The sequence below is a fragment of the Bufo bufo genome, chromosome 3 (assembly GCF_905171765.1).
Source record: "Bufo bufo chromosome 3, aBufBuf1.1, whole genome shotgun sequence".
Lineage (NCBI taxonomy): Eukaryota > Metazoa > Chordata > Amphibia > Anura > Bufonidae > Bufo > Bufo bufo.
The window spans coordinates 385,815,967-385,843,288 of NC_053391.1; the positions used below are offsets into that span (position 1 = coordinate 385,815,967).

Genomic DNA, 27,322 nt, shown 5'->3' on the forward strand with positions numbered 1-27,322 from the left:
AATCGTCTCAAAATGTCACGGCAAAAAAAACAACTAATAATTATCACGTTTTATTTCAAAAAAGTTAACATAGTGAAATAGTTTATAAGACTGAAAAAAAGACATCTGTCCATCCAGTTCAGCCTGTTATTCTACAAGTTGAAAAACTTTGAAAAAAATAAAATAAAAATAAAATTGGTAACAACCTGTGTAAAAAAGTTGTCATGTCACATATATCGCATGATAAACACTGTAAAAATTGAAACAAAAACATAATTGTAAAACGGCTTTTTCAAGTTTTTAATACATTACGTGTAACCCCCAAAATGGTGGCATTACAAAAAAATACAAGTCTTCCACAAAAGTCCTCATACAGCTATGTTGAAAGTGGATGGCTTCCGGAATGTGTTGATGATAAAACAAATAGATAAATAGGTCCTAAAGGTATTACATGCCATTCTAGAACATTTGACCACTGAGGTTAGTAACCGAACCAAAACTTAAGATCCGGCTGGAATGTGGTGATTGATTTATATTTTAAATGCCAAACATTATGGGCAGGGGGTTAATTTGGCTCCTAGGCTGGACAAACCCTTTAAGGGGTTAAAAATACACAGCGATTTTATGAAAGGCACTTTGCCACGAGATCACTGGAAAGCTGCTTTAATATATTAAATACATTCAACTTATATACTCTTAGAGTAGTATTTATTAATGTTTTTTTAATAATACTGTAATGTCAGTTATGTAATTTCCCATTTCTAGTGCAGTTCAAAATCTCTGTGACTGATTTATAAGTTTGGTACCTTGTGACACCAATAAAAACCCTTTTTAATGCTTGCCACCCACAATCTTAGAATTCCATTATAAAATGCTTTACTCCTGCAGTCTCCACTAGGGGGTGCTCACTGCATACTGAATAAGGATACTTTCACACTCGTTAGAAGAATCCGGCAGGCAGTTCCGTTGCCGGAACTGTCTGCCGGATCCGGAAATCCATATGCAAACGGATATCATTTGTTTCCGGATGCGGATCCGTCTGACAAATGCATTTCAATAACGTATCCGTCTCTCCGGTGTCATCCGGAAAAACGGATCCAGTAACGGATCCGGCATTAATATATTTCAATGGAAATGAATGCCGCATCCGGCAATCCAGCAAGTGTTCCGTAAAAGGGACTGAACTGAAGACATCCTGATGCATTCAGAATGCATTAGGATAAAACTGATCAGTTTTTTTTCGGTATTGAGCCCCTATGACGGAACTCAATACTGGAAACCTTTAACGCTAGTGTGAAAGTAGCCTTAAATAGCTAGCATTGGGTTCAATGTGAGAAGGAAAACGGCAGATTTCGGAGTTCTGTATCAGAAAATCTGAGCTCTGACTCCTATTAAAATATTATATTACTTTATTCAGCAGAGGACTTTGGACGTACCAAAGGGGTTGTACAGCCTCAGGATAGGTCATCAATATCTGATCGGCAGGGTTCAACACCCGGCACCCTCGCTGATCAGCTGTTTGAAGAGGAGGAGTACTCGCTCCATTCACTTGAATGAAGGGAATATTTGTAATTACACTATGTCACTGATCAGAGGGGTTCCAGGTGTTGGACTTCCACCTATCAGATACTGATGACCTATCCTGAGGATAGTTCATTATTATAAACAGGCTGCACAACCCCTTTAAGATTAAAGAGTTGTTTGACCACCAAACTAATTTTACTTCTAGCCCTTAAAGTGTTTAGCATGAAAGAAAAGCCACTCACATGTTCACTAGTGCTCTGATCCAACGACAATGGTTCCATCCCGGTTGCTTCCAGTTTCCTGTGGACTGGAAATGTGCCCTTGGTCACGTGAACATCTGCAGCCCTTCACTGGCCTCAGCATTGACATATCCCAAGCATAGCACAATGCTAGTAAAGAGGTGAGTGGCTTTTTATACTAAAGACTTTAAGGGCCATAACTAAAATTAGTTTAAGGGTCTGACAACCCTTTCAGATAAAATTTAATTATAAGTATGCAATTTTCCTTTATACTGCCCTCAACCACCACCAGGAACACTTAAATCATTGTAAAATCTCTCTCAATTCCTGGAGGTTTTACTTTATGGGATCCAGAATTATTAAGAATTTATATTTTGCTCAGATTAAAATGGTTAATGAATGACAGTCAGTATAATTTGAAAGTCATCAACTGTATAAATAAAATTTTATTGAACACAACTCCCAATGATAACAGTATTTTTTTCACAAATTATAAAACTCAAAATGCACAGTTCCATAATATTATGCACAACAGAGTTTCAAAACGTTTCATAGGTTGTAAAGAAATAAAAATGGTCATTTGTTGAGGTTACGTTTACTGAAATCAAAAGCTATTTCAATCAAAAACATCTTAACAGGCCAAGTTACATGTAAACATAGGATCCCTTCTTTGATATCACCTTCACAATTCTTGCATCCATTGAACTTGTGAGTTTTTGGAGAGTTACTGCTTGAATTTATTTGCAGAATGTCAGAATAGACCCCAGAGCTGCTGTTTTGATGCGAACTGCTTCCCACCCTCATAGATCTTTTGCTTGAGGATACTCCAAAGGTTCTCAATAAGGTTGAGGGCAGGGGAGGATGGTGGTCACACCATGAGGTTTCTCTCCTTTTTTGCCCATAGCAGCCAGTGACTCAGAGGTATTCTTTGCAGCATGAGATGTTGCATTGTCATGCATGAAGATGAATTTGCTACAGAAGGCACGGTTCTTCTTTTTGTACCATTGAAAAAAGTGGTCAGTCAGAAACCTCCATATACTTTGCTGAGGTCATTTTCACACCTTCAGGGACCCTAAACGAGCCTACCAGCTTTTTCCCCATCATTCCGACCCAAAACATGACTCCGCCACCTCCTTGTTGACGTTGCAGCCTTGTTGGGACATGGTGGCCATTTACTAACCATCCACCCACCACTCCATCCATCTGGACCATCCAGGGTTGCAAGGCACTCATCAGTCAACAAGACTGTTTGAAAATTAGTCTGTATGTCTGGACCCATTGCAACTGTTTCTGCTTGTGAGCACTTGTTAGGGGTGGTCGAATAGTAGGTTTATGTACAACCGCAAGCCTCTGGAAGGATCCTACATCTTGAGGTTTGCGAGACTCCAGAGGCACCAGAAGCTTCAAATACCTGTTTGCTGCTTTTCAATGGCATTTTAGCAGCTGCTCTCCTAATCCGATCAATTGTCTGGCAGAAACCTTCCTCATTATGCCTTTATCTGCACAAACCCGTCTGTGCTCTGAATCAGCCACAAATCTTTTCTCAGTACCATCATCACGCTTAAGTTTTCATGAAATATCTAATGTTTTCATACTTTGTGCAAGGCATAGCACTATTTGATGCTTTTCGACAGCAGAGAGATCCTTTGGCAGTCATTTATTATGTGTTATATGCCACTTTCTGACGTATTTAGGTCGCAGTTTTGCAACAAAACCTGTGACTTTACCCTGCTCATGCCACTTTTGCCAAGTGATGGAAAAAGGTGGGGGGCATAGGCGGGGAAGAGGACTGGCTAGCCCAGTTTATGGCATGGAAAATGGCCTTAACCACTTGCCGCTAAGCTAACGCTGAAAGGCGTCATCTCTGCGGCTCCCCCAGGCTACGCTAACGCCGATTGGCGTCATCTCGCGTGAGCCGAGATTTCCTGTGAACGCGCGCACACAGGCGCGCGCGCTCACAGGAACGGAAGGTAAGAGAGTGGATCTCCAGCCTGCCAGCGGCGATCGTTCGGTGGCAGGCTGGAGATGTGATTTTTTTAACCCCTAACAGGTATATTAGACGCTGTATTGATAACAGCGTCTAATATACCTGCTACCTGGTCCTCTGGTGGTCCCCTTTGTTTGGATCGACCACCAGAGGACACAGGCAGCTCTGTAAAGTAGCACCAAACACCACTACACTACACTACACTACACCCCCCCCTGTCACTTATTAACCCCTTATCAACCACTGATCACCCCTGATCACCCCATATAGACTCCCTGATCACCCCCCTGTCATTGATTACCCCCCTGTCATTGATCACCCCCCTGTAAAGCTCCATTCAGATGTCCGCATGATTTTTACGGATCCACTGATAGATGGATCGGATCCGCAAAACGCATACGGACGTCTGAATGGAGCCTTACAGGGGCGTGATCAATGACTGTGGTGATCACCCCATATAGACTCCCTGATCACCCCCCTGTCATTGATTACCCCCCTGTCATTGATCACCCCCCTGTAAAGCTCCATTCAGATGTCCGCATGATTTTTACGGATCCACTGATAGATGGATCGGATCCGCAAAACGCATACGGACGTCTGAATGGAGCCTTACAGGGGGGGTGATCAATGACTGTGGTGATCACCCCATATAGACTCCCTGACCACCCCCCTGTCATTGATTACCCCCCTGTCATTGATCACCCCCCTGTAAAGCTCCATTCAGATGTCCGCATGATTTTTACGGATCCACTGATAGATGGATCGGATCCGCAAAACGCATACGGACGTCTGAATGGAGCCTTACAGGGGCGTGATCAATGACTGTGGTGATCACCCCATATAGACTCCCTGATCACCCCCCTGTCATTGATTACCCCCCTGTCATTGATCACCCCCCTGTAAAGCTCCATTCAGATGTCCGCATGATTTTTACGGATCCACTGATAGATGGATCGGATCCGCAAAACGCATACGGACGTCTGAATGGAGCCTTACAGGGGCGTGATCAATGACTGTGATGATCACCCCATATAGACTCCCTGATCACCCCCCTGTCATTGATTACCCCCCTGTAAAGCTCCATTCAGATGTCCGCATGATTTTTACGGATCCACTGATACATGGATCGGATCCGCAAAATGCATACGGACAACTGAATGGAGCCTTACAGGGGGGTGATCAATGACTGTGGTGATCACCCCATATAGACTCCCTGATCACCCCCCTGTCATTGATCACCCCCCTGTCATTGATCACCCCCCTGTCATTGATCACCCCCCTGTCATTGATCACCCCCCTGTAAGGCTCCATTCAGACATTTTTTTGGCCCAAGTTAGTGGAAATTATTTTTTTTTTTCTTACAAAGTCTCATATTCCACTAACTTGTGTCAAAAAATAAAATCTCACATGAACTCACCATACCCCTCACGGAATCCAAATGCGTAAAATTTTTTGGACATTTATATTCCAGACTTCTTCTCACGCTTTAGGGCCCCTAGAATGCCAGGGCAGTATAAATACCCCACATGTGACCCCATTTCGGAAAGAAGACACCCCAAGGTATTCCGTGAGGGGCATATTGAGTCCATGAAAGATTGAAATTTTTGTGCCAAGTTAGCGGAAAGGGAGACTTTGTGAGAAAAAAAAAAATATATATAAATTTCTGCTAACTTGTGCCAAAAAAAATAAATTTCTATGAACTCGCCATGCCCCTCATTGAATACCTTGGGGTGTCTTCTTTCCAAAATGGGGTCACATGTGGGGTATTTATACTGCCCTGGCATACTAGGGGTCCTAAAGCGTGAGAAGAAGTCTGGGATCCAAATATCTAAAAATGCCCTCATAAAATGAATGTGGGCCCCTTTGCGCATCTAGGCTGCAAAAAAGTGTCACACATGTGGTATCGCCGTACTCAGGAGAAGTTGGGCAATGTGTTTTGGGGTGTCATTTTACATATACCCATGCTGGGTGAGATAAATATCTTGGTCAAATGCCAACTTTGTATAAAAAAATGGGAAAAGTTGTCTTTTGCCGAGATATTTCTCTCACCCAGCATGAGTATATGTAAAAAGACACCCCAAAACACATTGCCCAACTTCTCCTGAATACGGCGATACCACATGTGTGACACTTTTTTGCAGCCTAGGTGGGCAAAGGGCCCCACATTCCAAAGAGCACCTTTAGGATTTCACAGGTCATTTACCTACTTACCACACATTAGGGCCCCTGGAAAATGCCAGGGCAGTATAATTACCCCACAAGTGACCCCATTTTGGAAAGAAGACACCCCAAGGTATTCCGTTAGGGGCATGGCAAGTTCCTAGACTTTTATATTTTTTGTCACAAGTTAGCGGAAAATGATGATTTTTTTATTTTTATTTTTTTCCCTTACAAAGTCTCATATTCCACTAACTTGTGACAAAAAAGAAAAACTTCCATGAACTCACTATGCCCATCAGCGAATACCTTGGGGTGTCTTCTTTCCAAAATGGGGTCACTTGTGGGGTAGTTATACTGCCCTGGCATTCTAGGGGCCCAAATGTGTGGTAAGGAGTTTGAAATCAAATTCTGTAAAAAATGACCAGTGAAATCCGAAAGGTGCTCTTTGGAATATGGGCCCCTTTGCCCACCTAGGCTGCAAAAAAAGTGTCACACATGTGGTATCTCCGTATTCAGGAGAAGTTGGGGAATGTGTTTTGGGGTGTCATTTTACATATACCCATGCTGGGTGAGAGAAATATCTTGGCAAAAGACAACTTTTCCCATTTTTTTTATACAAAGTTGGCATTTGACCAAGATATTTATCTCACCCAGCATGGGTATATGTAAAATGACACCCCAAAACACATTCCCCAACTTCTCCTGAATACGGAGATACCACATGTGTGACACTTTTTTGCAGCCTAGGTGGCCAAAGGGGCCCACGTTCCAAAGAGCACCTTTCGGATTTCACCGGCCATTTTTTACAGAATTTGATTTCAAACTCCTTACCACACATTTGGGCCCCTAGAATGCCAGGGCAGTATAACTACCCCACAAGTGACCCCATTTTGGAAAGAAGACACCCCAAGGTATTCTGTGAGGGGCATGGCGAGTTTCTAGAATTTTTTATTTTTTGTCACAAGTTAGTGGAAAATGATGATTTTTTTTCTTTATTTTTTTTTCTTACAAAGTCTCATATTCCACTAACTTGTGACAAAAAATAAAAACTTCCATGAACTCACTATGCCCATCAGCGAATACCTTGGGGTGTCTTCTTTCCAAAATGGGGTCACTTGTGGGGTAGTTATACTGCCCTGGCATTCTAGGGGCCCAAATGTGTGGGAGGAGTTTGAAATCAAATTCTGTAAAAAATGACCAGTGAAATCCGAAAGGTGCTCTTTGGAATATGGGCCCCTTTGCCCACCTAGGCTGCAAAAAAGTGTCACACATGTGGTATCTCCGTATTCAGGAGAAGTTGGGGAATGTGTTTTGGGGTGTCATTTTACATATACCCATGCTGGGTGAGAGAAATATCTTGGCAAAAGACAACTTTTCCCATTTTTTTATACAAAGTTGGCATTTGACCAAGATATTTATCTCACCCAGCATGGGTATATGTAAAATGACACCCCAAAACACATTCCCCAACTTCTACTGAATACGGAGATACCACATGTGTGACACTTTTTTGCAGCCTAGGTGGGCAAAGGGGCCCAAATTCCAAAGAGCACCTTTCGGATTTCACCGGCCATTTATTACAGAATTTGATTTCAAACTCCTTACCACACATTTGGGCCCCTAGAATGCCAGGGCAGTATAACTACCCCACAAGTGACCCCATTTTGGAAAGAAGACACCCCAAGGTATTCGCTGATGGGCATAGTGAGTTCATGGAAGTTTTTATTTTTTGTCACAAGTTAGTGGAATATGAGACTTTGTAAGAAAAAAAAAAAAAATCATCATTTTCCGCTAACTTGTGACAAAAAATAAAAAGTTCTATGAACTCACTATGCCCATCAGCGAATACCTTAGGGTGTCTACTTTCCGAAATGGGGTCATTTGTGGGGTGTTTGTACTGTCTGGCCATTGTAGAACCTCAGGAAACATGACAGGTGCTCAGAAAGTCAGAGCTGCTTCAAAAAGCGGAAATTGACATTTTTGTACCATAGTTTGTAAACGCTATAACTTTTACCCAAACCATTTTTTTTTTACCCAAACATTTTTTTTTTATCAAAGACATGTAGAACAATAAATTTAGAGCAAAATTTATATATGGATGTCATTTTTTTTGCAAAATTTTACAACTGAAAGTGAAAAATGTCATTTTTTTGCAAAAAAAATCGTTAAATTTCGATTAATAACAAAAAAAGTAAAAATGTCAGCAGCAATGAAATACCACCAAATGAAAGCTCTATTAGTGAGAAGAAAAGGAGGTAAAATTCATTTGGGTGGTAAGTTGCATGACCGAGCAATAAACCGCTAAAGTTGTGGAGTGCCGATTTGTAAAAAAGGGCCTGGTCTTTAGGGGGGTATAAACCTGTGGTCCTTAAGTGGTTAAACTACGCCAAAAAGAGAGCTGGAGTAAATTAAAGCATGTCGCCTCTACATAACTTTGCCGCATTCACCGACAGTGCAGAGGGATTAAGACCGGCATCTAAATCGCCAGTCTTAATAAATGTCCCTCTTTTTCTTTCCCATGTTGCTTAAAACCTGTGGCATGCTTAATAATGTGGAACATCCTTAAGTAGTTTTCCTTTAATTGGGCTCAACTGGCAAACTAATTATCATAGGTGTTTGAGATTGATTTCAGTGATCCAAAGAGCCTTGAGACACAATACCATCCATGAGTTTTTGAAAAACAAAAACTTTTATGACACCTTTATAAAAAAAAATTATGACATTTTTACATCTTCATAACACTTTGCATAATAATTTGGAACGCGGTGTAGTGATGGATATCAAACTTGCTACATAATAAAAGTTTAAAAAAAGTTAAAGTCAGTGTTAAAATAAAGAAATAGAGCTGTACAATATATTTGGTCAAATCTTTACTATTACAAACATGGGCGAACTGGGAACTTAAAGTGGCCCTGGAGAAAAACTAAAAGTGGCCTCCATGTTGTAGGTGGGTTCAAATTCACAGACAGCGGGTTACCACAAGTAGGCAGGGACAACAGAAGTAGGAGGAGACTGCAATACTGTAATGCAGCACAAAACACTTCCCCTGCAGAACCAAATAGCCCAGTGCAGCACAATAAAGCAAATGCTACAGTGCAGCACAAAATACTGCCACCTTCAACATAGTATTCAACTGTATCAGCATCCTGAGGATGGTGGTACAAATGTTATTAGGAGGCCACCTGTGGCCACTGTCCAGGTGCATAAGTAACTGATGCTCCTAGCATTAATAGGGTTGTCTAACTTCAGCAAATGCCATTTATCATGTAGACACTGCTCATTTCCAGGGGTTAAGACCACGCTGCAATCCAGCAGCAGTGGCTGTGCTTGCACACTATAGGAAAAGGCACTGGCCTCTCTGGTACGCAGGGCTGCTGCGGGATTGTGCATGTGCCGATGCTTTTTCTTATAGTGTGCAAGCATGACCAATGCTGATGGACAGCAGGGTGGTCGTAACCATGGAAAACAGAAGTGTATAATGTAATGGAAAAATTAATCATACCAGCAAAGGAGGCAATACATTAGTAAGTGCCTTGTAATAACTTTCTCTACATGATAAATGCAATTTGCTGAAGTGAGACAACCCCTTTTATTAATGCTTAGAGCATCTGATCATAATGTACCCAGCCAACGACCATGAGGAGGGCTTGGGCAGCCCACTGGGCATTGGCCCACTCGGAAAATTTACATGTAGGGTCTATGGCCAGTACGCTCATGTTTTACAAAGAATAAAGGGAAAAAAAGTCTAAAAATAAAAATAAGAAATAAAAGAAGAATGGACAAAACAGAAAAAAAATTGCTCAGTCAACCTCTTAGGAGCAAGAGTGTTTTTGAAGGACAAATCTAAAGGTCAGTTTGTGTATGAGATGCATAAAGCTATATCAGTTATTATACATATCTTTTTATATGTGACGGTATATTATACAGTATATACTGTATAGCTTTCAGAATATATATCTTTTAGTAGTTGCATTTGATGATAGATTCATATGGAACCAGAATTCTCCAGCCTATGAATTACAAGAGCTGTTTTGTAATCTTCTTGGAGAATTGAATTCTGCACAGTATTAATCACTCTTGACATCTGAGATATAATTAACTGCTAGGCAGAGGATAGAAAGAGCAACCAAGAGCTCTTTAAAGAAAATGATAAATGAAAGAATTAGGACCAGTCTGAATTTATTTTACTCCTATAATCGTTTGTGGACTCTCAAAACGGAGACACACTATTAATATCTACACTGCGTTATACTCTGCAAGTACTTGGAACTCAATGACTGACTAGCAAGTGGCATCAATGAAGACTTAAAGGGAGTGTCCAACTTATTAAAAAGTTCCCCAAAGCAGCAACTGTAATAACATAATAAAAGAATGCTTACCCATTTCATCCCTCCCTACTGACAACGCTATAACTGGCCTGCAGAGGCCAGTGATTGGCTGCAGTGGTGTCCTCTGTAAACATACAGGGAGTGCAGAATTATTAGGCAAGTTGTATTTTTGAGGATTAATTTTATTATTGAACAACAACCATGTTCTCAATGAACCCAAAAAACTCTAATATCAAAGCTGAATATTTTTGGAAGTAGTTTTTAGTTTTAGCTATTTTAGGGGGATATCTGTGTGTGCAGGCGACTATTACTGTGCATAATTATTAGGCAACTTAACAAAAAACAAATATATACCCATTTCAATTATTTATTTTTACCAGTGAAACCAATATAACATCTCAACATTCACAAATATACATTTCTGACATTCAAAAACAAAACAAAAACAAATCAGTGACCAATATAGCCACCTTTCTTTGCAAGGACACTCAAAAGCCTGCCATCCATGGATTCTGTCAGTGTTTTGATCTGTTCACCATCAACATTGCGTGCAGCAGCAACCACAGCCTCCCAGACACTGTTCAGAGAGGTGTACTGTTTTCCCTCCTTGTAAATCTCACATTTGATGATGGACCACAGGTTCTCAATGGGGTTCAGATCAGGTGAACAAGGAGGCCATGTCATTAGATTTTCTTCTTTTATACCCTTTCTTGCCAGCCACGCTGTGGAGTACTTGGACGCGTGTGATGGAGCATTGTCCTGCATGAACATCATGTTTTTCTTGAAGGATGCAGACTTCTTCCTGTACCACTGCTTGAAGAAGGCGTCTTCCAGAAACTGGCAGTAGGACTGGGAGTTGAGCTTGACTCCATCCTCAATCCGAAAAGGCTACACAAGCTCATCTTTGATGATACCAGCCCAAACCAGTACTCCACCTCCACCTTGCTGGCGTCTGAGTCGGACTGGAGCTCCCTGCCCTTTACCAATCCAGCCACGGGCCCATCCATCTGGCCCATCAAGACTCACTCTCATTTCATCAGTCCATAAAACCTTAGAAAAATCAGTCTTGAGATATTTTTTGGCCCAGTCTTGACGTTTCAGCTTGTGTGTCTTGTTCAGTGGTGGTCGTCTTTCAGCCTTTCTTACCTTGGCCATGTCTCTGAGTATTGCACACCTTGTGCTTTTGGGCACTCCAGTGATGTTGCAGCTCTGAAATATGGCCAAACTGGTGGCAAGTGGCATCTTGGCAGCTGCACGCTTGACTTTTCTCAGTTCATGGGCAGTTATTTTGCGCCTTGGTTTTTCCACACGCTTCTTGCGACCCTGTTGACTATTTTGAATGAAACGCTTGATTGTTCGATGATCACGCTTCAGAAGCTTTGCAATTTTAAGAGTGCTGCATCCCTCTGCAAGATATCTCACTATTTTTGACTTTTCTGAGCCTGTCAAGTCCTTCTTTTGACCCATTTTGCCAAAGGAAAGGAAGTTGCATAATAATTATGCACACCTAATATAGGGTGTTGATGTCATTAGACCACACCCCTTCTCATTACAGAGATGCACATCACCTAATATGCTTAATTGGTAGTAGGCTTTCGAGCCTATACAGCTTGGAGTAAGACAACATGCATAAAGAGGATGATGTGGTCAAAATACTCATTTGCCTAATAATTCTGCACGCAGTGTACACATAATCACAGTAGTCAAGAAGATGATGTCATGGCTGCAGTGGCAAAGAGGATCGGAGAGGCAGCATGGGAAGCAGTGGAGGATGAAATGGGAGAGCATACTGTATGTTCTTATTTCCTCACAGGACCTCCTCCTCTGTTCTCCTCTCATCTCTTCTTCACACTACAAGATTTCTCACGTGTCTCTCCCCTACTCTGGAACTCAATACCCCAACATTTAAGACTTGCCCCCAACATACAAACCTTCAAGAGTAACCTGAAAACCCACCTTTTCAGGAAAGACTACCACTTCCAATAGCATGCTGCCACCACACAGTCACATGAGCAGCCTATACCCTTAACTACTATGGTCTCCCCTTCTCTTATAGATTGTAAGCTATTGCAGGCAGGGCCCTATACCCCTCTGTACCATTCTGTTAATAGTTTCTTGTTTAGTTTATTTTTATATTTGTGTAACCCCGTCTGGATGTACAGCGCCATGGAATTAATGGCGCTTTCAAATAAATAATAATGCTAGTGCAATGCTAGTTCGCCTCCACATGGTGTACCCTTGGTAACTCTAAATGAACTAGCGAACATAGGCGGTCAGACAATCCAAGGATCTCCTGACAACAAATAGACACACACCTTATACCTCTAACTTCAAAGCAACATGTCCCAGAACAGAAAAAAACGGACCTTCTCAGGACCAACAGACCAGAAAGCTCGGACCATCAGTCCGAATCTGTCACCTAAACATAGAAAGCTTAAGCTATCCAAAAAGCCAATACCTATCAAAGCTCTTAAACACCGAAAACATCGATCTGATTGCCATACAGGAAACACATTGCGACACAGAGATGCAACTACAAAAAAGAGGAAGCAACTACAAAAAAGAATACTAGGAGCAACATACCATCGAGCGTACGGTGCAGCAACATATGTCAGACACAATATTGAAAACGCACTTCTTGTATCCAGTACTACAAACGAAGATATCCATAGCGTCGTTACAAAGATAGGAAACATCACAGTAACAAATATCTACAAACCACCAGTAACACCCTGGCCACCCCAAGTTATCCAAACTCATCCCCAGCTATATATGTGGGAGATTTTAACAGCCATCACGAACAATGGAAGTACAGAGACTGTGATGCAGAAGCGCTTGTGAAATGAGCAGAAGACGAACAACTCACCCTCATGTTTGACGCCAAAGACCGAAATACATTTAAATCAGCAGCCTGGAAGAAAGAGTACAACCCCGATCTGTGCTTTGCCTCGTCTGACCAAAGAGGACAACTCCTGGCAATATCCAAAAAGGTTCTCCCCGATTTTCCACAGAGCCAACACCGCCCAGTCATAATTGAGGTGGAAATCCAAATCCCCCTAATCAGCTGTATCCCTCGACCAAGATGGAATTTCAAAAAGGCTAAATGGCATGAATTCGCTACAGAACTGGACAAATGCCTAGGATGGATACCCCCCAAAAGCTGGAATTACAACAGATTCGTTGGCGCTGTCAAGTGCACTGCAAGAAAGTGCATACCCAGAGGATACCACAAAGAATACATCCTGGGGTGGTCCCAAGAAAGCGAACAATTATATCAAAACTACCTCAAAACTGAAAACCATGATATAGCAGACGAGCTTCTACACAGCCTCAACAATGCGAGACAGAAAAAATGTACTGAAACCGTAGAATCGCTAAATTTTCAGACATCAAGCAGAAAAGCATGGTCACTGCTTAGGAAACTAGGAAGCGGAACGTGCATACGAAGAGAAAAGACCACTGTAAGCCCAAACTCAGTGGCCTTACAAATAGTCGCGACCTCCAAAGCACCAATAGATAAGGCTCATACAATAAAAACAAAGCGCGACCTGAAATCGATAAAGGCGTAAGCCACAGAAACCGCACACACAGTTCCCTTTACAAGTGAAGACATCTCCCAGGCTCTTAAAAGACGTGACATCGGGAAAGGCCCCAGGATTTGACAACATCCACCCAGAGTTTCTTATAAATAGTGGCAAGTACACAAGAAAATGGATGGCAGATTTCTTTACAGACCTAATGCAAACAGCAAATATTCCTCAGGAATTTAAACAATCAAAGATAATAGCCATATTAAAACCTGGCAAACCAGCCCGTAGCTTTTAGGATTATCTGCTGATCTCCCTGCTATCTGCTATGTACAAGTTACTAGAAAGACTTATCTATAATCTAATCAGTCCGGAAATACTCGAAGCAATACCCATCGAACAAGCCGGATTTCGACCCAAAAGAAGCTGCGCAGACCAAGTCCTATCACTCACTATGTATATCGAGGCAGAATTCCAAAGAAAACTGAAAACCTCTGCTGCATTTATAGACTTGTCCACAGCCTATGATACAGTATGGAGAGAGGGATGATACTGATATTTCTCCATGTAATCCCCTGCAAATCACCATCCCGCTTAATAGACACCATGCTCAATGATCGCACATTTCAAGTAATCATGGGAACAAACACCAGCTCCAAAATGAAGCTAAAGAACGGACTACCACAAGGGTCAGTGCTTGCACCATTACTCTTTAGCCTGTACATCGCGGATATACAGTACAGACCAAAAGTTTGGACACACCTTCTCATTCAAAGAGTTTTCTTTATTTTCATGACTATGAAGGCATCAAAACTATGAATTAACACATGTGGAATTATATACATAACAAACAAGTGTGAAACAACTGAAAATATGTCATATTCTAGGTTCTTCAAAGTAGCCACCTTTTGCTTTGATTACTGCTTTGCACACTCTTGGCATTCTCTTGATGAGCTTCAAGAGGTAGTCCCCTGAAATGGTCTTCCAACAGTCTTGAAGGAGTTCTCAGAGATGCTTAGCACTTGTTGGCCCTTTTGCCTTCACTCTGCGGTCCAGCTCACCCCAAACCATCTCGATTGGGTTCAGGTCCGGTGACTGTGGAGGCCAGGTCATCTGGCGCAGCACCCCATCACTCTCCTTCATGGTCAAATAGCCCTTACTTTCAAAGTTTTCCCAATTTTTCAGCTGACTGACTGACCTTCATTTCTTAAAGTAATGATGGCCACTCGTTTTTCTTTACTTAGCTGCTATTTTCTTGCCATAATACAAATTCTAACAGTCTATTCAGTAGGACTATCAGCTGTGTATCCACCTGACTTCTCCTCAACGCAACTGATGGTCCCAACCCCATTTATAAGGCAAGAAATCCCACTTATTAAACCTGACAGGGCACACCTGTGAAGTGAAAACCATTTCAGGGGACTACCTCTTGAAGCTCATCAAGAGAATGCCAAGAGTATGCAAAGCAGTAATCAAAGCAAAAGGTGGCTACTTTGAAGAACCTAGAATATGACATATTTTCAGTTGTTTCACACTTGTTTGTTATGTATATAATTCCACATGTGTTAATTCATAGTTTTGATGCTTTCAGTGTGAATCTACAATTTTCATAGTCATGAAAATAAAGAAAACTCTTTGAATGAGAAGGTGTGTCCAAACTTTTGGTCTGTACTGTACCTCAAACTAGATTGAGGAAGTTTGGATACTCCGACGACTGGGTACTGGCAACAAGAAGCACATCAATGGAAACGACAGAAGAAATCCTAACAGCTGACTTAAAAGTTCTGGGAGAATATTTAAAAAAATGGAGACTCCAACCAAATGCCACTAAAATGGAAGTAACCTGTTTCCACCTTAATAATAAATTAGCTAATAGAGAACTTAATATACAATTTGAAAACACCAAACACCTACTGTAAATACCTAGGTGTAACCCTAAATATAACCCTGACTTACAAGGAACACCTAACAAAAACAGCTGAGAAGCTAAAAACAAGAAACAATATCATCCAAAAGCTGTGTGGAACAACCTAGGGAGCATCGGCCTCCACTCTGCGTTCTTCGGCTCTGGATCTTGTATTCTCTGCTGCTGAATACTGCGCCCCAGTAAGACTTAACAGCCCACATATACAAAAAATAGACACCCAACTGAACAACACTATGCACATTATATCAGGGACTGTCAAATCAACTCCCACGTACTGGCTGCCAACATCAAGCCATATTCCTCCACCACACCTGCGGAGAAAAAATGCTCTAAAGAGAGAATATAAAAAGATAATGGACAACAGAAACCTGCCGATACACATGGACATAAAAGATGCTAATTGTGGAAGACTCCGATTCCATAAATCACCCACCAAAACAGCAAAAATGATCATGGAGGAAGGGTATAACCTCAACAATACATGGATCCAAGTACATAACATGCATCACAACAACATGCCTATGCCATGCATTACCCAAACTCCACTGGGTTTCGACCTGCCACGCAAAACCTCCTACACAAATGGGGCAAACAACTATCCCCACTCTGTGATTGTGGATATAACCAGACAATAAAACACATCATAGAAGAATGTCCGACAAGGTCCTATGATGGCAGCCCAGAAGATTTCCTGATGGCAAGCACTTAAGCGATTGAATATATAGACAAATTGGATGTTTGTCTATAAACGGACGAAGCCTGCTCTGTTCCACCCTGCCACACCTACATATTCACTCTGCTTCATTATTGTTACCTTATTTTGCTAAGTGTTGAGTTTATGCATGTGTATATGTCTATGGATGCGCTTATGCATTTTTATGTGTTGCTATTTTAGTGTCTATGCCATACGATAAATAAATAAATAATAATAATTTTATTACAACTGCTATCTTTGGGGAATTTTTTCAATAAATTGGACAATTTCTTTATGGGGATATTCTCGTAATTACAAATAGTCCCCTAACCACTGAATAGGGGCCTACTGTTAGATGGAAGGGGACTGACCACTTAGAACCCCACTGATCGCAGGTCCCATGTCTCATTCACCTCAGTTGCAAGCCAGGAAGAGTTAAATGAAGTGGCAGTCAAGCAGGAGACATACACAGGGTCATGTTCTGGTGATCTATGACAGCAAGACAGGGGTGAGAGAACTACTGGGATAACTGCAGTCTTGAGATCTAATAAAACCCTCAAGAATTCTCCTGCAGTGGAGGATAAATTACAGAAAATTGTGTAGTAAAAAAAAATTGTGTTTGCATCAGATTTCCTGATGTTTACTGTACCTCTGATGCAAGCCTCCTACATATGCCATTGTATTGGCAAACATCACCCATAAGCATTCATGTTAAATAAAAACATAGAGGGTGAGTAGCAGCCAGGTGCTGCTGATCAATTGCCCTTGATTAACTGATAATCAGCAAGTATGACTACCTCTATAAAAGCAGAAGTTTGGGCAGTTTGCTGGTCTGGAATGTTCAGGCATGTGTCAACATAATGCCAAGGAGGAAAGGCATCAGCAATGATCTTAGAGAATCAACTGTTGCTGCCCATCAATCTGGGAAGGGTTATAAGGCCATTTCCAAACCATTTAAAGTCGAATGAGAAAGTGGAAAACATTAAAGGCAGTTGAAAATCTTCCTAGAGGAGTGAACGTCCCAGCAAATTCATCCCAAGATCAGATGCTCAGTGCAATGCTCAGAAATTGCAAAAACCCAACAGCTACATCTAAAGGCTCTATTACACCTGAAGATAATCGTTTAGATTATTGCTAACAAGCGTTTGTATGAGCACACATTAGCGATGATCTGGAAGTGTAATACTGCCACCAACTACCTGATTAATGAGCACACGCCCGTTCATCGGGTAATCAGAATCTTTTTGCCAGTTTAAAAATCCTTTTTTGTCAGTGGCAGATCATGCTGTGTAATCATGATCTACTGCAAGCGAACTATAATTCTGTATGGGGACAAGCGATGGCATTAGCGATCGCTTCTCCCCATACTGAGGAGGGGATCGCTGCATGTAATAGCTAGCTAGCGAGCAGGCAATTGTCGGGAAGGAAATCTTCCCTTCCGACAATCACCTGTTCTTCTGCAGATGTAATATGACCCTAAGGATCTATAGGCCTCAGCATGTTAAATGTTCAAGTTTGTGACAGAGCAATTATAAATACTGAACAAGTATGGCTTGTTTGGATGGGTTGCCAAGAGAAAGCCTCTTCTTTCCAAAAGGCTAAAAGTGGAGATGTTTTTCCATAATGCCCAGCGCCACGTTTGGCAAAAACCATGCACAGGACATCAACACAAACACCTAATACCAACTGTCAAGCCATGTGATGGAAGGAGTGATGATTTGGGTTTTTCAGTCACAGGTTCTGGGCACCTTGAAGTCATTGAGTTGACTATGAACTCCTCTGTATACCAAAGTATTCTAGAGTCAAATGTGAGGCCATCTATTTAACAGCCAAAGCTTGGTCGAAACTGGGTTCGTGCAACGGGACAATGATTCCAAGCACACAAGCAAATCTAAACAAATTGGCTGAAAAAGAAAAGAATAAAGATGATGCAATGGCCCAGTCAAAGTCTAGACCTCAACTCGAACGAAATGCTGTGGCAGAACCTTAAAGAAATTGTCTCATCGGCTATTTTTGGAATTTCGTGAGAAATTAATGCAGAGCACGCCACGTATGTGTGGTGCGTTCTCATTTTCTTTCAAGAGCCCGTTTTTTAGATAGTTGTGGGTCTCAGAGGTGGGACCCGAACCTATCTGACTTTGGTGGCATATCCTAATGATATGCCATCAATGTGTGAGATGAGTATAAACGGATGCCCACAAACTTCAATGAACTGAAGCAATGTTGAAAAAAAAAGGGCCAAAATTTCTCCAGAACGATGGGAGAGTGATAAAGTAATAAACGATTACTCCAAGTTATTGCTGCTAAAAGTGGTTCTACAAGCTACTAATTCATACTTAGTTTTTCACAAGTGGCTTTCCATTTTGGCTTAATTTTTTTTAGAATAAGTAATGACACACTGGAATCTGTTGTGTTGTGCTTCATCTGAGGTTGAATTTACAAAATTTTAAGACCTTCTAAGGAGCAGGTGTTTTTTTTATTATGTCCTGACACATAAAACCATAGAATTCAGAGGGTGTACTTGGCTTTTCTCCTGATTGTACAGTACATCCAGACTACACTATTCAATTTTGATGAAAAAAGCTAAATTGGCCCAGCATGTAAAAAGGACACTATATTGGCATCCATAGTGTGAATTTTTTCCCTATGGATACATTCTGCATATGAGTATACCCTTACTCTGTATACAGGTTTGTGCAAAATATCATTAACCCTTGCATAGTACTGTCCAATGGTATGTAGATTTGGTGGAAACCAAACCGCTGGGACACAATCCTAGATATTTTTGTTATTAGTTAATGGTTGTATCTCTACTGTGAAATCTGACCATAGACATGAGAAAGTGTTGGGACCAACACTCATTTGGCTTTGTCTCCCCACTCTCCTTTAAATACATGACATTAGATTGACTTCCCTAAATGAGTCTTTTGCTAACATCGCCACAACCTTTTGTAGATCTTTTTATTTTTGCATCACTTATACAATCTGAAAAATCAAGCACTGTCACGTATTTTTACAGGAAAGAACAGCATGCTGTTCTGTGTTTTCCATTTGAAGCACAGATGACAGATGGAGAAGAATGCAGTATCAGTACATGAGATCCACTCTAAAATAATGTCAGGAACAGATTGGAATACAGGACTCTAATTGCAAAGTTAGCTAGAGAGACAACACACATCATTGTGCAGAGTGCCTGACACAACCTCTAGACTGAATGTGAAGCTGTCACATACCATACAGAACTGTAAGCAAAATACTATCATTTGACAAGTAAAGTGTTTCCCATTGCACACAAAGCATCACATAAGAGGAAAAATGACACAGTAAAGGCTTAAATCATATAAACAGGGCTTACATGGACTATTTTTGGCAGCTGGTGCCTTTAATTGTTGCTTTTTTGTTTCTTTATTCAAGGTCAAGAGCCTCCCAGAACGTATGTATGTTGTTATAGTTATTCTTACAGTAATATACATTCTAACAGTAGCGAATAGTTACATACATTATACACATAAATGCACAAATGATTACAAATCCTAATTCAGAAAACAGTAAAATAAGTAGAAGAGGGTTTTTAGATTACACTGATCCCTCACCTTTCAAGAAATGTAATTCCAGTTTTATGAATGTTACAGTATATACTTATAGTCTTCATAAAAGTTGAGTAACTTTGTAAATATATTACATTACTTATCATGGATCAAGGATTAAGAGTTACAGCCTGTTATATAGTCCAGAGCTGCATACATATTTCTCATGGCTGGGGCTTCTTCAAAAGGTCCTTAGGGCTGACTGTGGATCGCTGACCAGTCTCCGGTTGGCTCACTGGGAAACCCAGTGACCCGATCACAGGGGGAATCCCCTTTGTCATGTGGCGGAATACACATGGGCACCCCGCCATCTCGGATTATTCCTTGCAAAGACTTTATCTTTTATTGGACTCTACCACGGTAATTTTGAACTTACAGACATTCTATTCCCTTTCATCTCTTACTTATTTCTAGCCAACCAATCTGTTCGACTGGCAGGTATATTTACCTGTCAGTTTTAATGTATCTTTCTGTGTATAGCTTTTATAATAAAACTAACAATTTAATCGTTCCAGTTTTGCCCTTGTTACCTGATTATTTGGTCTATGCTAAGGCTACTTTCCGTCATGGATCTGCACAAATGCTTCCGTTCAGATGATACAACCGCATGCATCCGTTCAGAACGGATCAGTTTGTATTATCTGTAACATATCCAAAACGGATCCGTCTTGAACACCATCAATGGGGGATGGATCCGTTTTCTATTGTGCCATATTGTGTCAGTGAAAACGGATCCGTCCCCATTGACTTACATTGTGTGTCAGAACGGATCCGTTTGCCTCCGCATCGTCAGGCGGACACCAAAACGTTGCAAGCAGCGTTTTGGTGTCCGCCTCCAGAGTGGAATGGAGGCAGAACGGAGGCAAACTGGATCCTTATCCATTCAGAATGCATTAGGGCAAAACTGATCCATTTTGGACCGTTTGTGAGAGCCCTGAACGGATCTCACAAACTGAAACCAAAACGCCACTGTGAAAGTAGCCTAAGAACTCTGTCCTCAGAAGAGACATACTACCGCATTGTCTTATTTTTATACATTGTTGAGTTATTAACTAGGTTGCAAATAACCGTTCCTTCCCTTTAGGAATAGTAAGCCGGGGTCTCTTCGCCCCGATTCAATACGAAGAGTGGTGGCAGCAAAGTTATTTAATTTCCAGCGTGAAATCGATAGTTTTATTTTAACCGATTGTACATACAATCACGATTGTACCATGTATGGGCACACCAACCAATCTTAAACTTTACTGTGTTCACAGTGGATTCACCTCCAAAAGTCTCTAGTGGACAAGACATGGATGGCAACTGTGGCATAGTACGACGGGATTGGTGGGTGGTTGTCACTGTGCTTGATGAGCTGAGAGAATGCCGCCGTGCTCACAGGAGCGTCCGTGCCTTCTCCAACAGCTGATTGTCAGGAATGCCGGGTGTTGGACTCCCACCAATCAGATACTGATGACCTATCCTGAGGATAGGTCATCAGTATTAAAATATCAGAAAATCGTTTTAAAGTCGGCCAAACCCACTCATTTTGGTGAAAACATTTGACAGTCTAATTTCTGTAAAGACAGGCTGACTGTTCCCCAATGTTTAAAGAAGGGTAAGGCATGTTAGGTGGTCCACAGCAGAATGTTGAAATATACACACGCTTGCACAATTCAACTGCATAGGTCTATAAGGGAGTCACCAATGGCAGCTCATTTGCATGGCCAGCTTTAGCTTTTCCTTCACCAATTTTTCAGCATTGGTGTTGAAGTGGTTGTCCGGTTTCAGAGCTGAACTTGGACATACCTCCATTTTCACCCAGGCAGCCCCCCTGACTTGTGCATCGGAACAGTTCATGCTCCGATGCTCTCCTTTGCCCTGCACTAAATCGTGCAGGGCAAAGGCATTTTCTGGAGTTCCGGTGATGAACTGGGCTCACCTTAGGGCTGCCAGGTGGAGGCTTCCTTCCAGCAGTGAGCCCGGTGATGCCACCAGCATTAATGGGTGGGCTTTAGCGCTGCCCTAGCCTGTAAAACGGCTAGGGCAGCGCTAAAGCCGGCCCATCAGAGCCGGTGACGTCACCGAACACACTGTTGGGCAGAAGCCTTCGCCTGGCAGTGTATTATTGTAAATAAAAGAAAAATGCTCCGATGCTATCAGGGGGGCTGCCTGGGTGAAATTATGGGTATGTCCGGGTTCAGCTCTGAACCCGGACAACCTCTTTAAGACTACATATGTCACAGTGAAAATCACAAGAACTAGCTGTGAGCATAAAAGGGCTGGAAATAAGCCTCTTTTACAAGAAAAAAAATGTATTCTTTACAGTAACTGTAGCTATAGGCTATCATTTCAACTTGTTGCAGTGGCTATACCACCTAGCTGGACTGTAATATAACTGCTGGGAGGGGCCAGCATTGCCATTATGTTATTTTTCAGTTACAGTTCAGCCAGTAACCCTAGAAGGTTGATCCAGAGAAAGGGAAAAAAAATATAAAAATTGAGGTAGAAGCCAATTTTTCTCCTTTTAGGGGAAAAAAATCCTTCAATCAGGCAATCAAAATAAATCCTGGATCAATGACCCTTCTCCAAAAATCTAATAACTATAACCTGTAATATTATTAAACTCCAGAAATACATCCAGACCCCTCTTGAACTCTTTTAGCAAGTTCACCATCACCACCTCCTCTGGTAAAGCGTCTCACTGCTCTTACAGTAAAGAATCCACTTCTATGTTAATATACTTCTTTCCTCTAGATATAGAGGATGATCCTTTGTTATAGTTACAGTCTTGGACATGAAAAGTTAATGGAAAAGATATACAGTATGTATTCATGGTTGACGTACTTATACATACAGTAGTTATTAGATCTCCTCTCAGCTGTCTTTTAATTTTGATGATTTTTTTAAAGATGTTTCTGGGTACACATTCCATTTATTACCCGAGTGATGGACATTGCAGAGACTGTGCTGAAAGACCCTGTGGTTCTTCAGAAACACACATCTACTGATCTACGATATAATATGGTTGGATAACATCAGAGGGGGTGAGAGACCCTTGACTAGTTAGCATAAAGTCCTTAAGCGGTAGTGAGAGCACAGGCAGGGAAAACATAAATATCAGTGCTCTGCAGACCTCATGGTTAGCATCAGGCAGAAGATGGAAGAGTGAGCTGGTGCTGCTGCTGAAGACAGATCCAGGATTTATTCATATAAGTACCTAGCATAGGTGATTGATACTCAGGGGCAGACTGGCCATAGACCCTACAGGGAAACTCCCCAGTGGGCCAATGCCCAGGGCGCCACCTGGGCCCTCCTCACAGCCACAAGCCATGGCAAGTAATGAATTGACGCTCCCCTCCTGACTCCTGAATTCAACAGTATTGCCATCTTAAGGCAACTGGAGTAGGAGAACCGAACTGGCTACCACAGAGGGAGCTGTTTTGTGCTACTGGGGTAGTATTTTGTGATTTACTGTGGTATTTGGCTCTGCTGGATTAGTATAATGTACTGAAATACAGTATTACTTGTCCTACGTGTGTTGACCCTATCTTCTGTCAATTTGCGCCACACTACAAAACAGGGCCACTTTTTGTTCCAGTCGCCCCTGTTGATACTGGAAATAAGGATATAGCACCTTAGTGATAAGCTAGGGCAACTGAATACCACAGAGGTATGGAGGGCAAAGAGTTACCACCTAGTCTGTGATTTCTGAAAGCAGCCAAGATCTATAACAAAGACCAGCCAGCCTGTAGCCTGTGTGAACACTGTGTGAGAGAATTTGTGCTATAATGTGTGTCGCATAGAAGAGAATAGTGAGTGCATTGGTTTCAAAGTCAGATACAGCAACCTGGGAGCGCCTGTAAGAGACTGTGCAGATTGTGTGGTACTGTGCCACGTGGAAAGGAAGCAGTGGTAATAGATGCAGACACAGCCATCTACATTGTTGCCACCCTGAGGAGACAATAGCCAGAGGGTCAACGCCCAGGGAGTTGAACGCAACACAGGCCAGACGGATTGTGACTTTTACCTCTTAAAGGGACATATTTGTTCGTTCCACTTAAAGTGACAGTATACCTAACTATTCTATTATTTCTACTTAATTATTCCCTCTGTCACAGCCACTATCTCTGGCTGTGACCTTCCGTCCTGGCTCGTTCGGCGCTCCTCGCTGAAGTTTCGTTTCTGTGTGTCATTTGTGGTTCTTTATGGGTTAACTCCCCTGTGTGCCTATTAGGAGTTAATCCTCTCTGTCTGCTCCATGGGTGTGGCCTCTCTGCTGCACCCATGGAACCTGTATATAAGGCTGAGGTTTCCTCAGTTCTGGGTCAGCTCTCCTGGTGTGTGTTGTCTTGTCCTGCTCCTTGTTTGTACTCTCTCTCCCATGCTGCTGACCCATGGGATCCGTGTCTGTCTGTGCTCTGTGGGTTTTCCTACTTGTTCATTCCCGTCCTCTTTGTTTTCTGTTCTGCCAGTTATGTTTTAGTTACTTTGTGTGTATTCATGTCTCGGTTCAGCAAGCGCCTAGCTGCAGAGTGCTATGCGCAAGGCCACGCAGTATACCACTGGTGGAGCAAGTCCTTCTCTGCTCATTGTCACTCCTGTTTCCTTGCTATGTATTTCTGCTTGTGTTATTAGTTGCCCTGTTTTGTATTTGCCTGTCTGTTATGTTTGCCTATGTGCCGTCGGTACCTTCTGGTACCTGTTGTCCATTCGTTCCTGCTGTCACTGTCTAGTTCACGCTCCAGAGTGGACCCTGGCAACTTCCTGCGGCAAAGCCTAACCCTACCTTCTGGGGCCCTAGTGAATACCAGGAGTTGCTTAGTCATGCCCCTCTGGAGTATTACTAGACAGTGGCGCAGTGGGGGTTTTCTCCCACTGTGCTGACGGTACATAGAGCTCTTGTTTTGTCTGTGCTGCCTTCCCTGTTTTTGTTTGTGCAATAAACTCTTGTGTGTCTGTACCTGATTTCTGTTTGTTTATTGCTTGACGACGCGGTGGTCTCTCCTGGGACCTCCAACTCGTGACACCCTCATTGACATATTGTAACTACAACTACTAAAAGGCCCTTTACACGGGCTGAGAATCCACTAGATAATCGCTAACGAGCATTCATAGGAAGGCTCGTTAGCGATTATCTGGCAGTGCAAAGGTGCAGCAGATTACCCAATGAACGAGCAAAACACTAATTCATAGGGTAACTTAATTATCTGTGTAGGCACCTAAATCCTCGTTTGCCTCTGCTGCCGGCAAACAACAAGCAACATACCTGCCCTACTATGTACTCCTAAATTTGGCAAATATATTTCAAATATTACACGTACCATTAATATATAAATATATATGATGTGTTCCAGTTTGGTAATAGGCAGGATCTTGAAGACTGCAGCTTCCACAGACAAGAAATACATTCATAGATCCCTATACAGTATATTCCCCACTGATACTCTGCATGTCAATGAGTATTATTTACAGTAACTCCATCCTCCCACCCTCACTGTTGGTTTTGGACTTTTAACTACATGTCCAACAAAATAAACCCAAACAATAAAGTTCAGCACACTGACCTCACGGGCAGCTTTCTTTACGAAGCTTTCATCTGTGATGCGGAATGCTCTACACAAGGCTTCAGCTGGGTCCTGCGGGAACACTTCTTGACGTACCAAATTCACATGCAGGTGGATAGAAGCATAAATGGCAGCATCTACTCCTCCATGCCCATCAAACACCGCAAAGTAAGCTTGCTCCTCTTGGTCCTAAGTGGGTGTGAGAAAAACTTATCAAACACAAGATCTTTATGTTGCAATGTATCACACTATCAGCATGTATACTAAATGGAATTTCCACCTTCAGGCTTTGGTAGTGCTGTGTGATGCAGATATTAGAAATTCACATTCAAGAAGATGAAGTAATGTGGCTTAAAGAAACTGTCAAAGCACCTCCTTAATGCCGTTTTTAGTAGGATGCAGGCAATTGGAATGACAGGGATCAACTTCCTGACACAAAAGTGCTAATTACAGTCCTTAAAGGGAGTCTTTCACGCCGATTGACCCTATTAACAGACTTATGTCCACGGCATCCCCCCTATTAAAACTGTTCTTACCGTTAGTTCCTTGCTATCATCGTTCCTTCGAAAAACACTTTTATTCCGTATGCAAATTAGGCTGTGAAGGTTCCCAGGGGCGGCCTTACAGCGGCCGGTGCCCAGGCCCCTGGGTCATTTTCATACCAATCCACTCCCCCTCCGCCGCTTCTGCCCGCCCATCCGCCGCTTCTGCCCGCCCTTGGTCTCTTCTCTATCCTTCCTCCTACTGTCCGTGATCCTGCGCATGCGCCGATGACCACGATATCGGCGCGTGCGCATTAAATGACCACAGTCTGGTCGGGGCATCACAGTTTACTGTGCGCATGCGGCGCCCGGGCCTAACTTACGTTCTTGCCGTGATGCTGTGATGGGGCACGTCTTGTACCAGATGCTGACCTTATTTGGTTTTGCTCATCAACCCTTATATTTTTGGCAAAAGTGATTGAGGACCAGAAGTCTGGCCACACCATACTATATATTAGTATATTTTTAAAAAGCACATTATTTTTGGCATGGAAAGTCATTGCAATATACTGTATTTTTTTTTACTACAAGATGCATTTTTAGCTACTACCCCCATCTTATAGTCCAGCAGTACCAGACCTCTCTAACTGCTTCCTTAATGAATCGGCAGAGCTATCGTACAGCACTTTGCTTTGGATGAGAGAGCTGTGCGTCTGCACACTTCTCTCTCTCTCTCTCTGCCCGACACCGATGCAGAAAGGAGAGGAGAATGAGCGATCATGTAGAAGATTGAGAAACACAGCCCTCTCCATCCTGACAGTCTCCAAGCTGCAGGGAAGGAGATGAAGGATCTTTGATGATGTCACAAGTGGGAAGGACCTGACCAGGAAGGGCTTATAGGTGGTGTCATTGTACAGAAATGTGTAGTAAAAAGTAATAGTAAAAGAAAATACCTAAAAATAATAATAATCCAGCAGAACAAGCATCGCAGGACACTACAGAACAATGACCGGGGCAGTGGAGTAGTTGTAGGGGCCCCTAAGCCAGGGAAGCGCTCACTAGTCTGCAGGAGGCTGGGGGAGGGAAGCACTGCGAGTGCTGTACTCAATCTCCCCAGTCTTCTCCAGGTCTGTGCTGCACTGTCCTAACTGCACACAGCATCAGAACATACAGTGCACACTATTACCTGACGCTGGGGGTCTGATCTGAGGATCTGATATTGGGGTCTGATTTGATGTGTGATATGGGGGTCTGATTTGAGGTGTGATATGGGGGTCTGATCTTAGGTTTGATATGAGTCCAATGTGAGGATCTAATAGGAGAGTCTCATCTGAAAAGTAAG

General features: G+C 42.2%; 1 protein-coding gene across 1 annotated transcript in view; it reads right to left on the reverse strand.

Annotated features, from left to right (window-relative positions):
- PPM1E (protein phosphatase, Mg2+/Mn2+ dependent 1E) overlaps positions 1–27,322 on the reverse strand; it is a 277,467-nt gene that overhangs the window by 22,787 nt on the left and 227,358 nt on the right. The window contains exon 4 of the mRNA XM_040424760.1: positions 25,499–25,687. Coding sequence (XP_040280694.1) covers positions 25,499–25,687 — 189 coding nt within the window. The remainder of the gene's footprint in view (positions 1–25,498; positions 25,688–27,322) is intronic.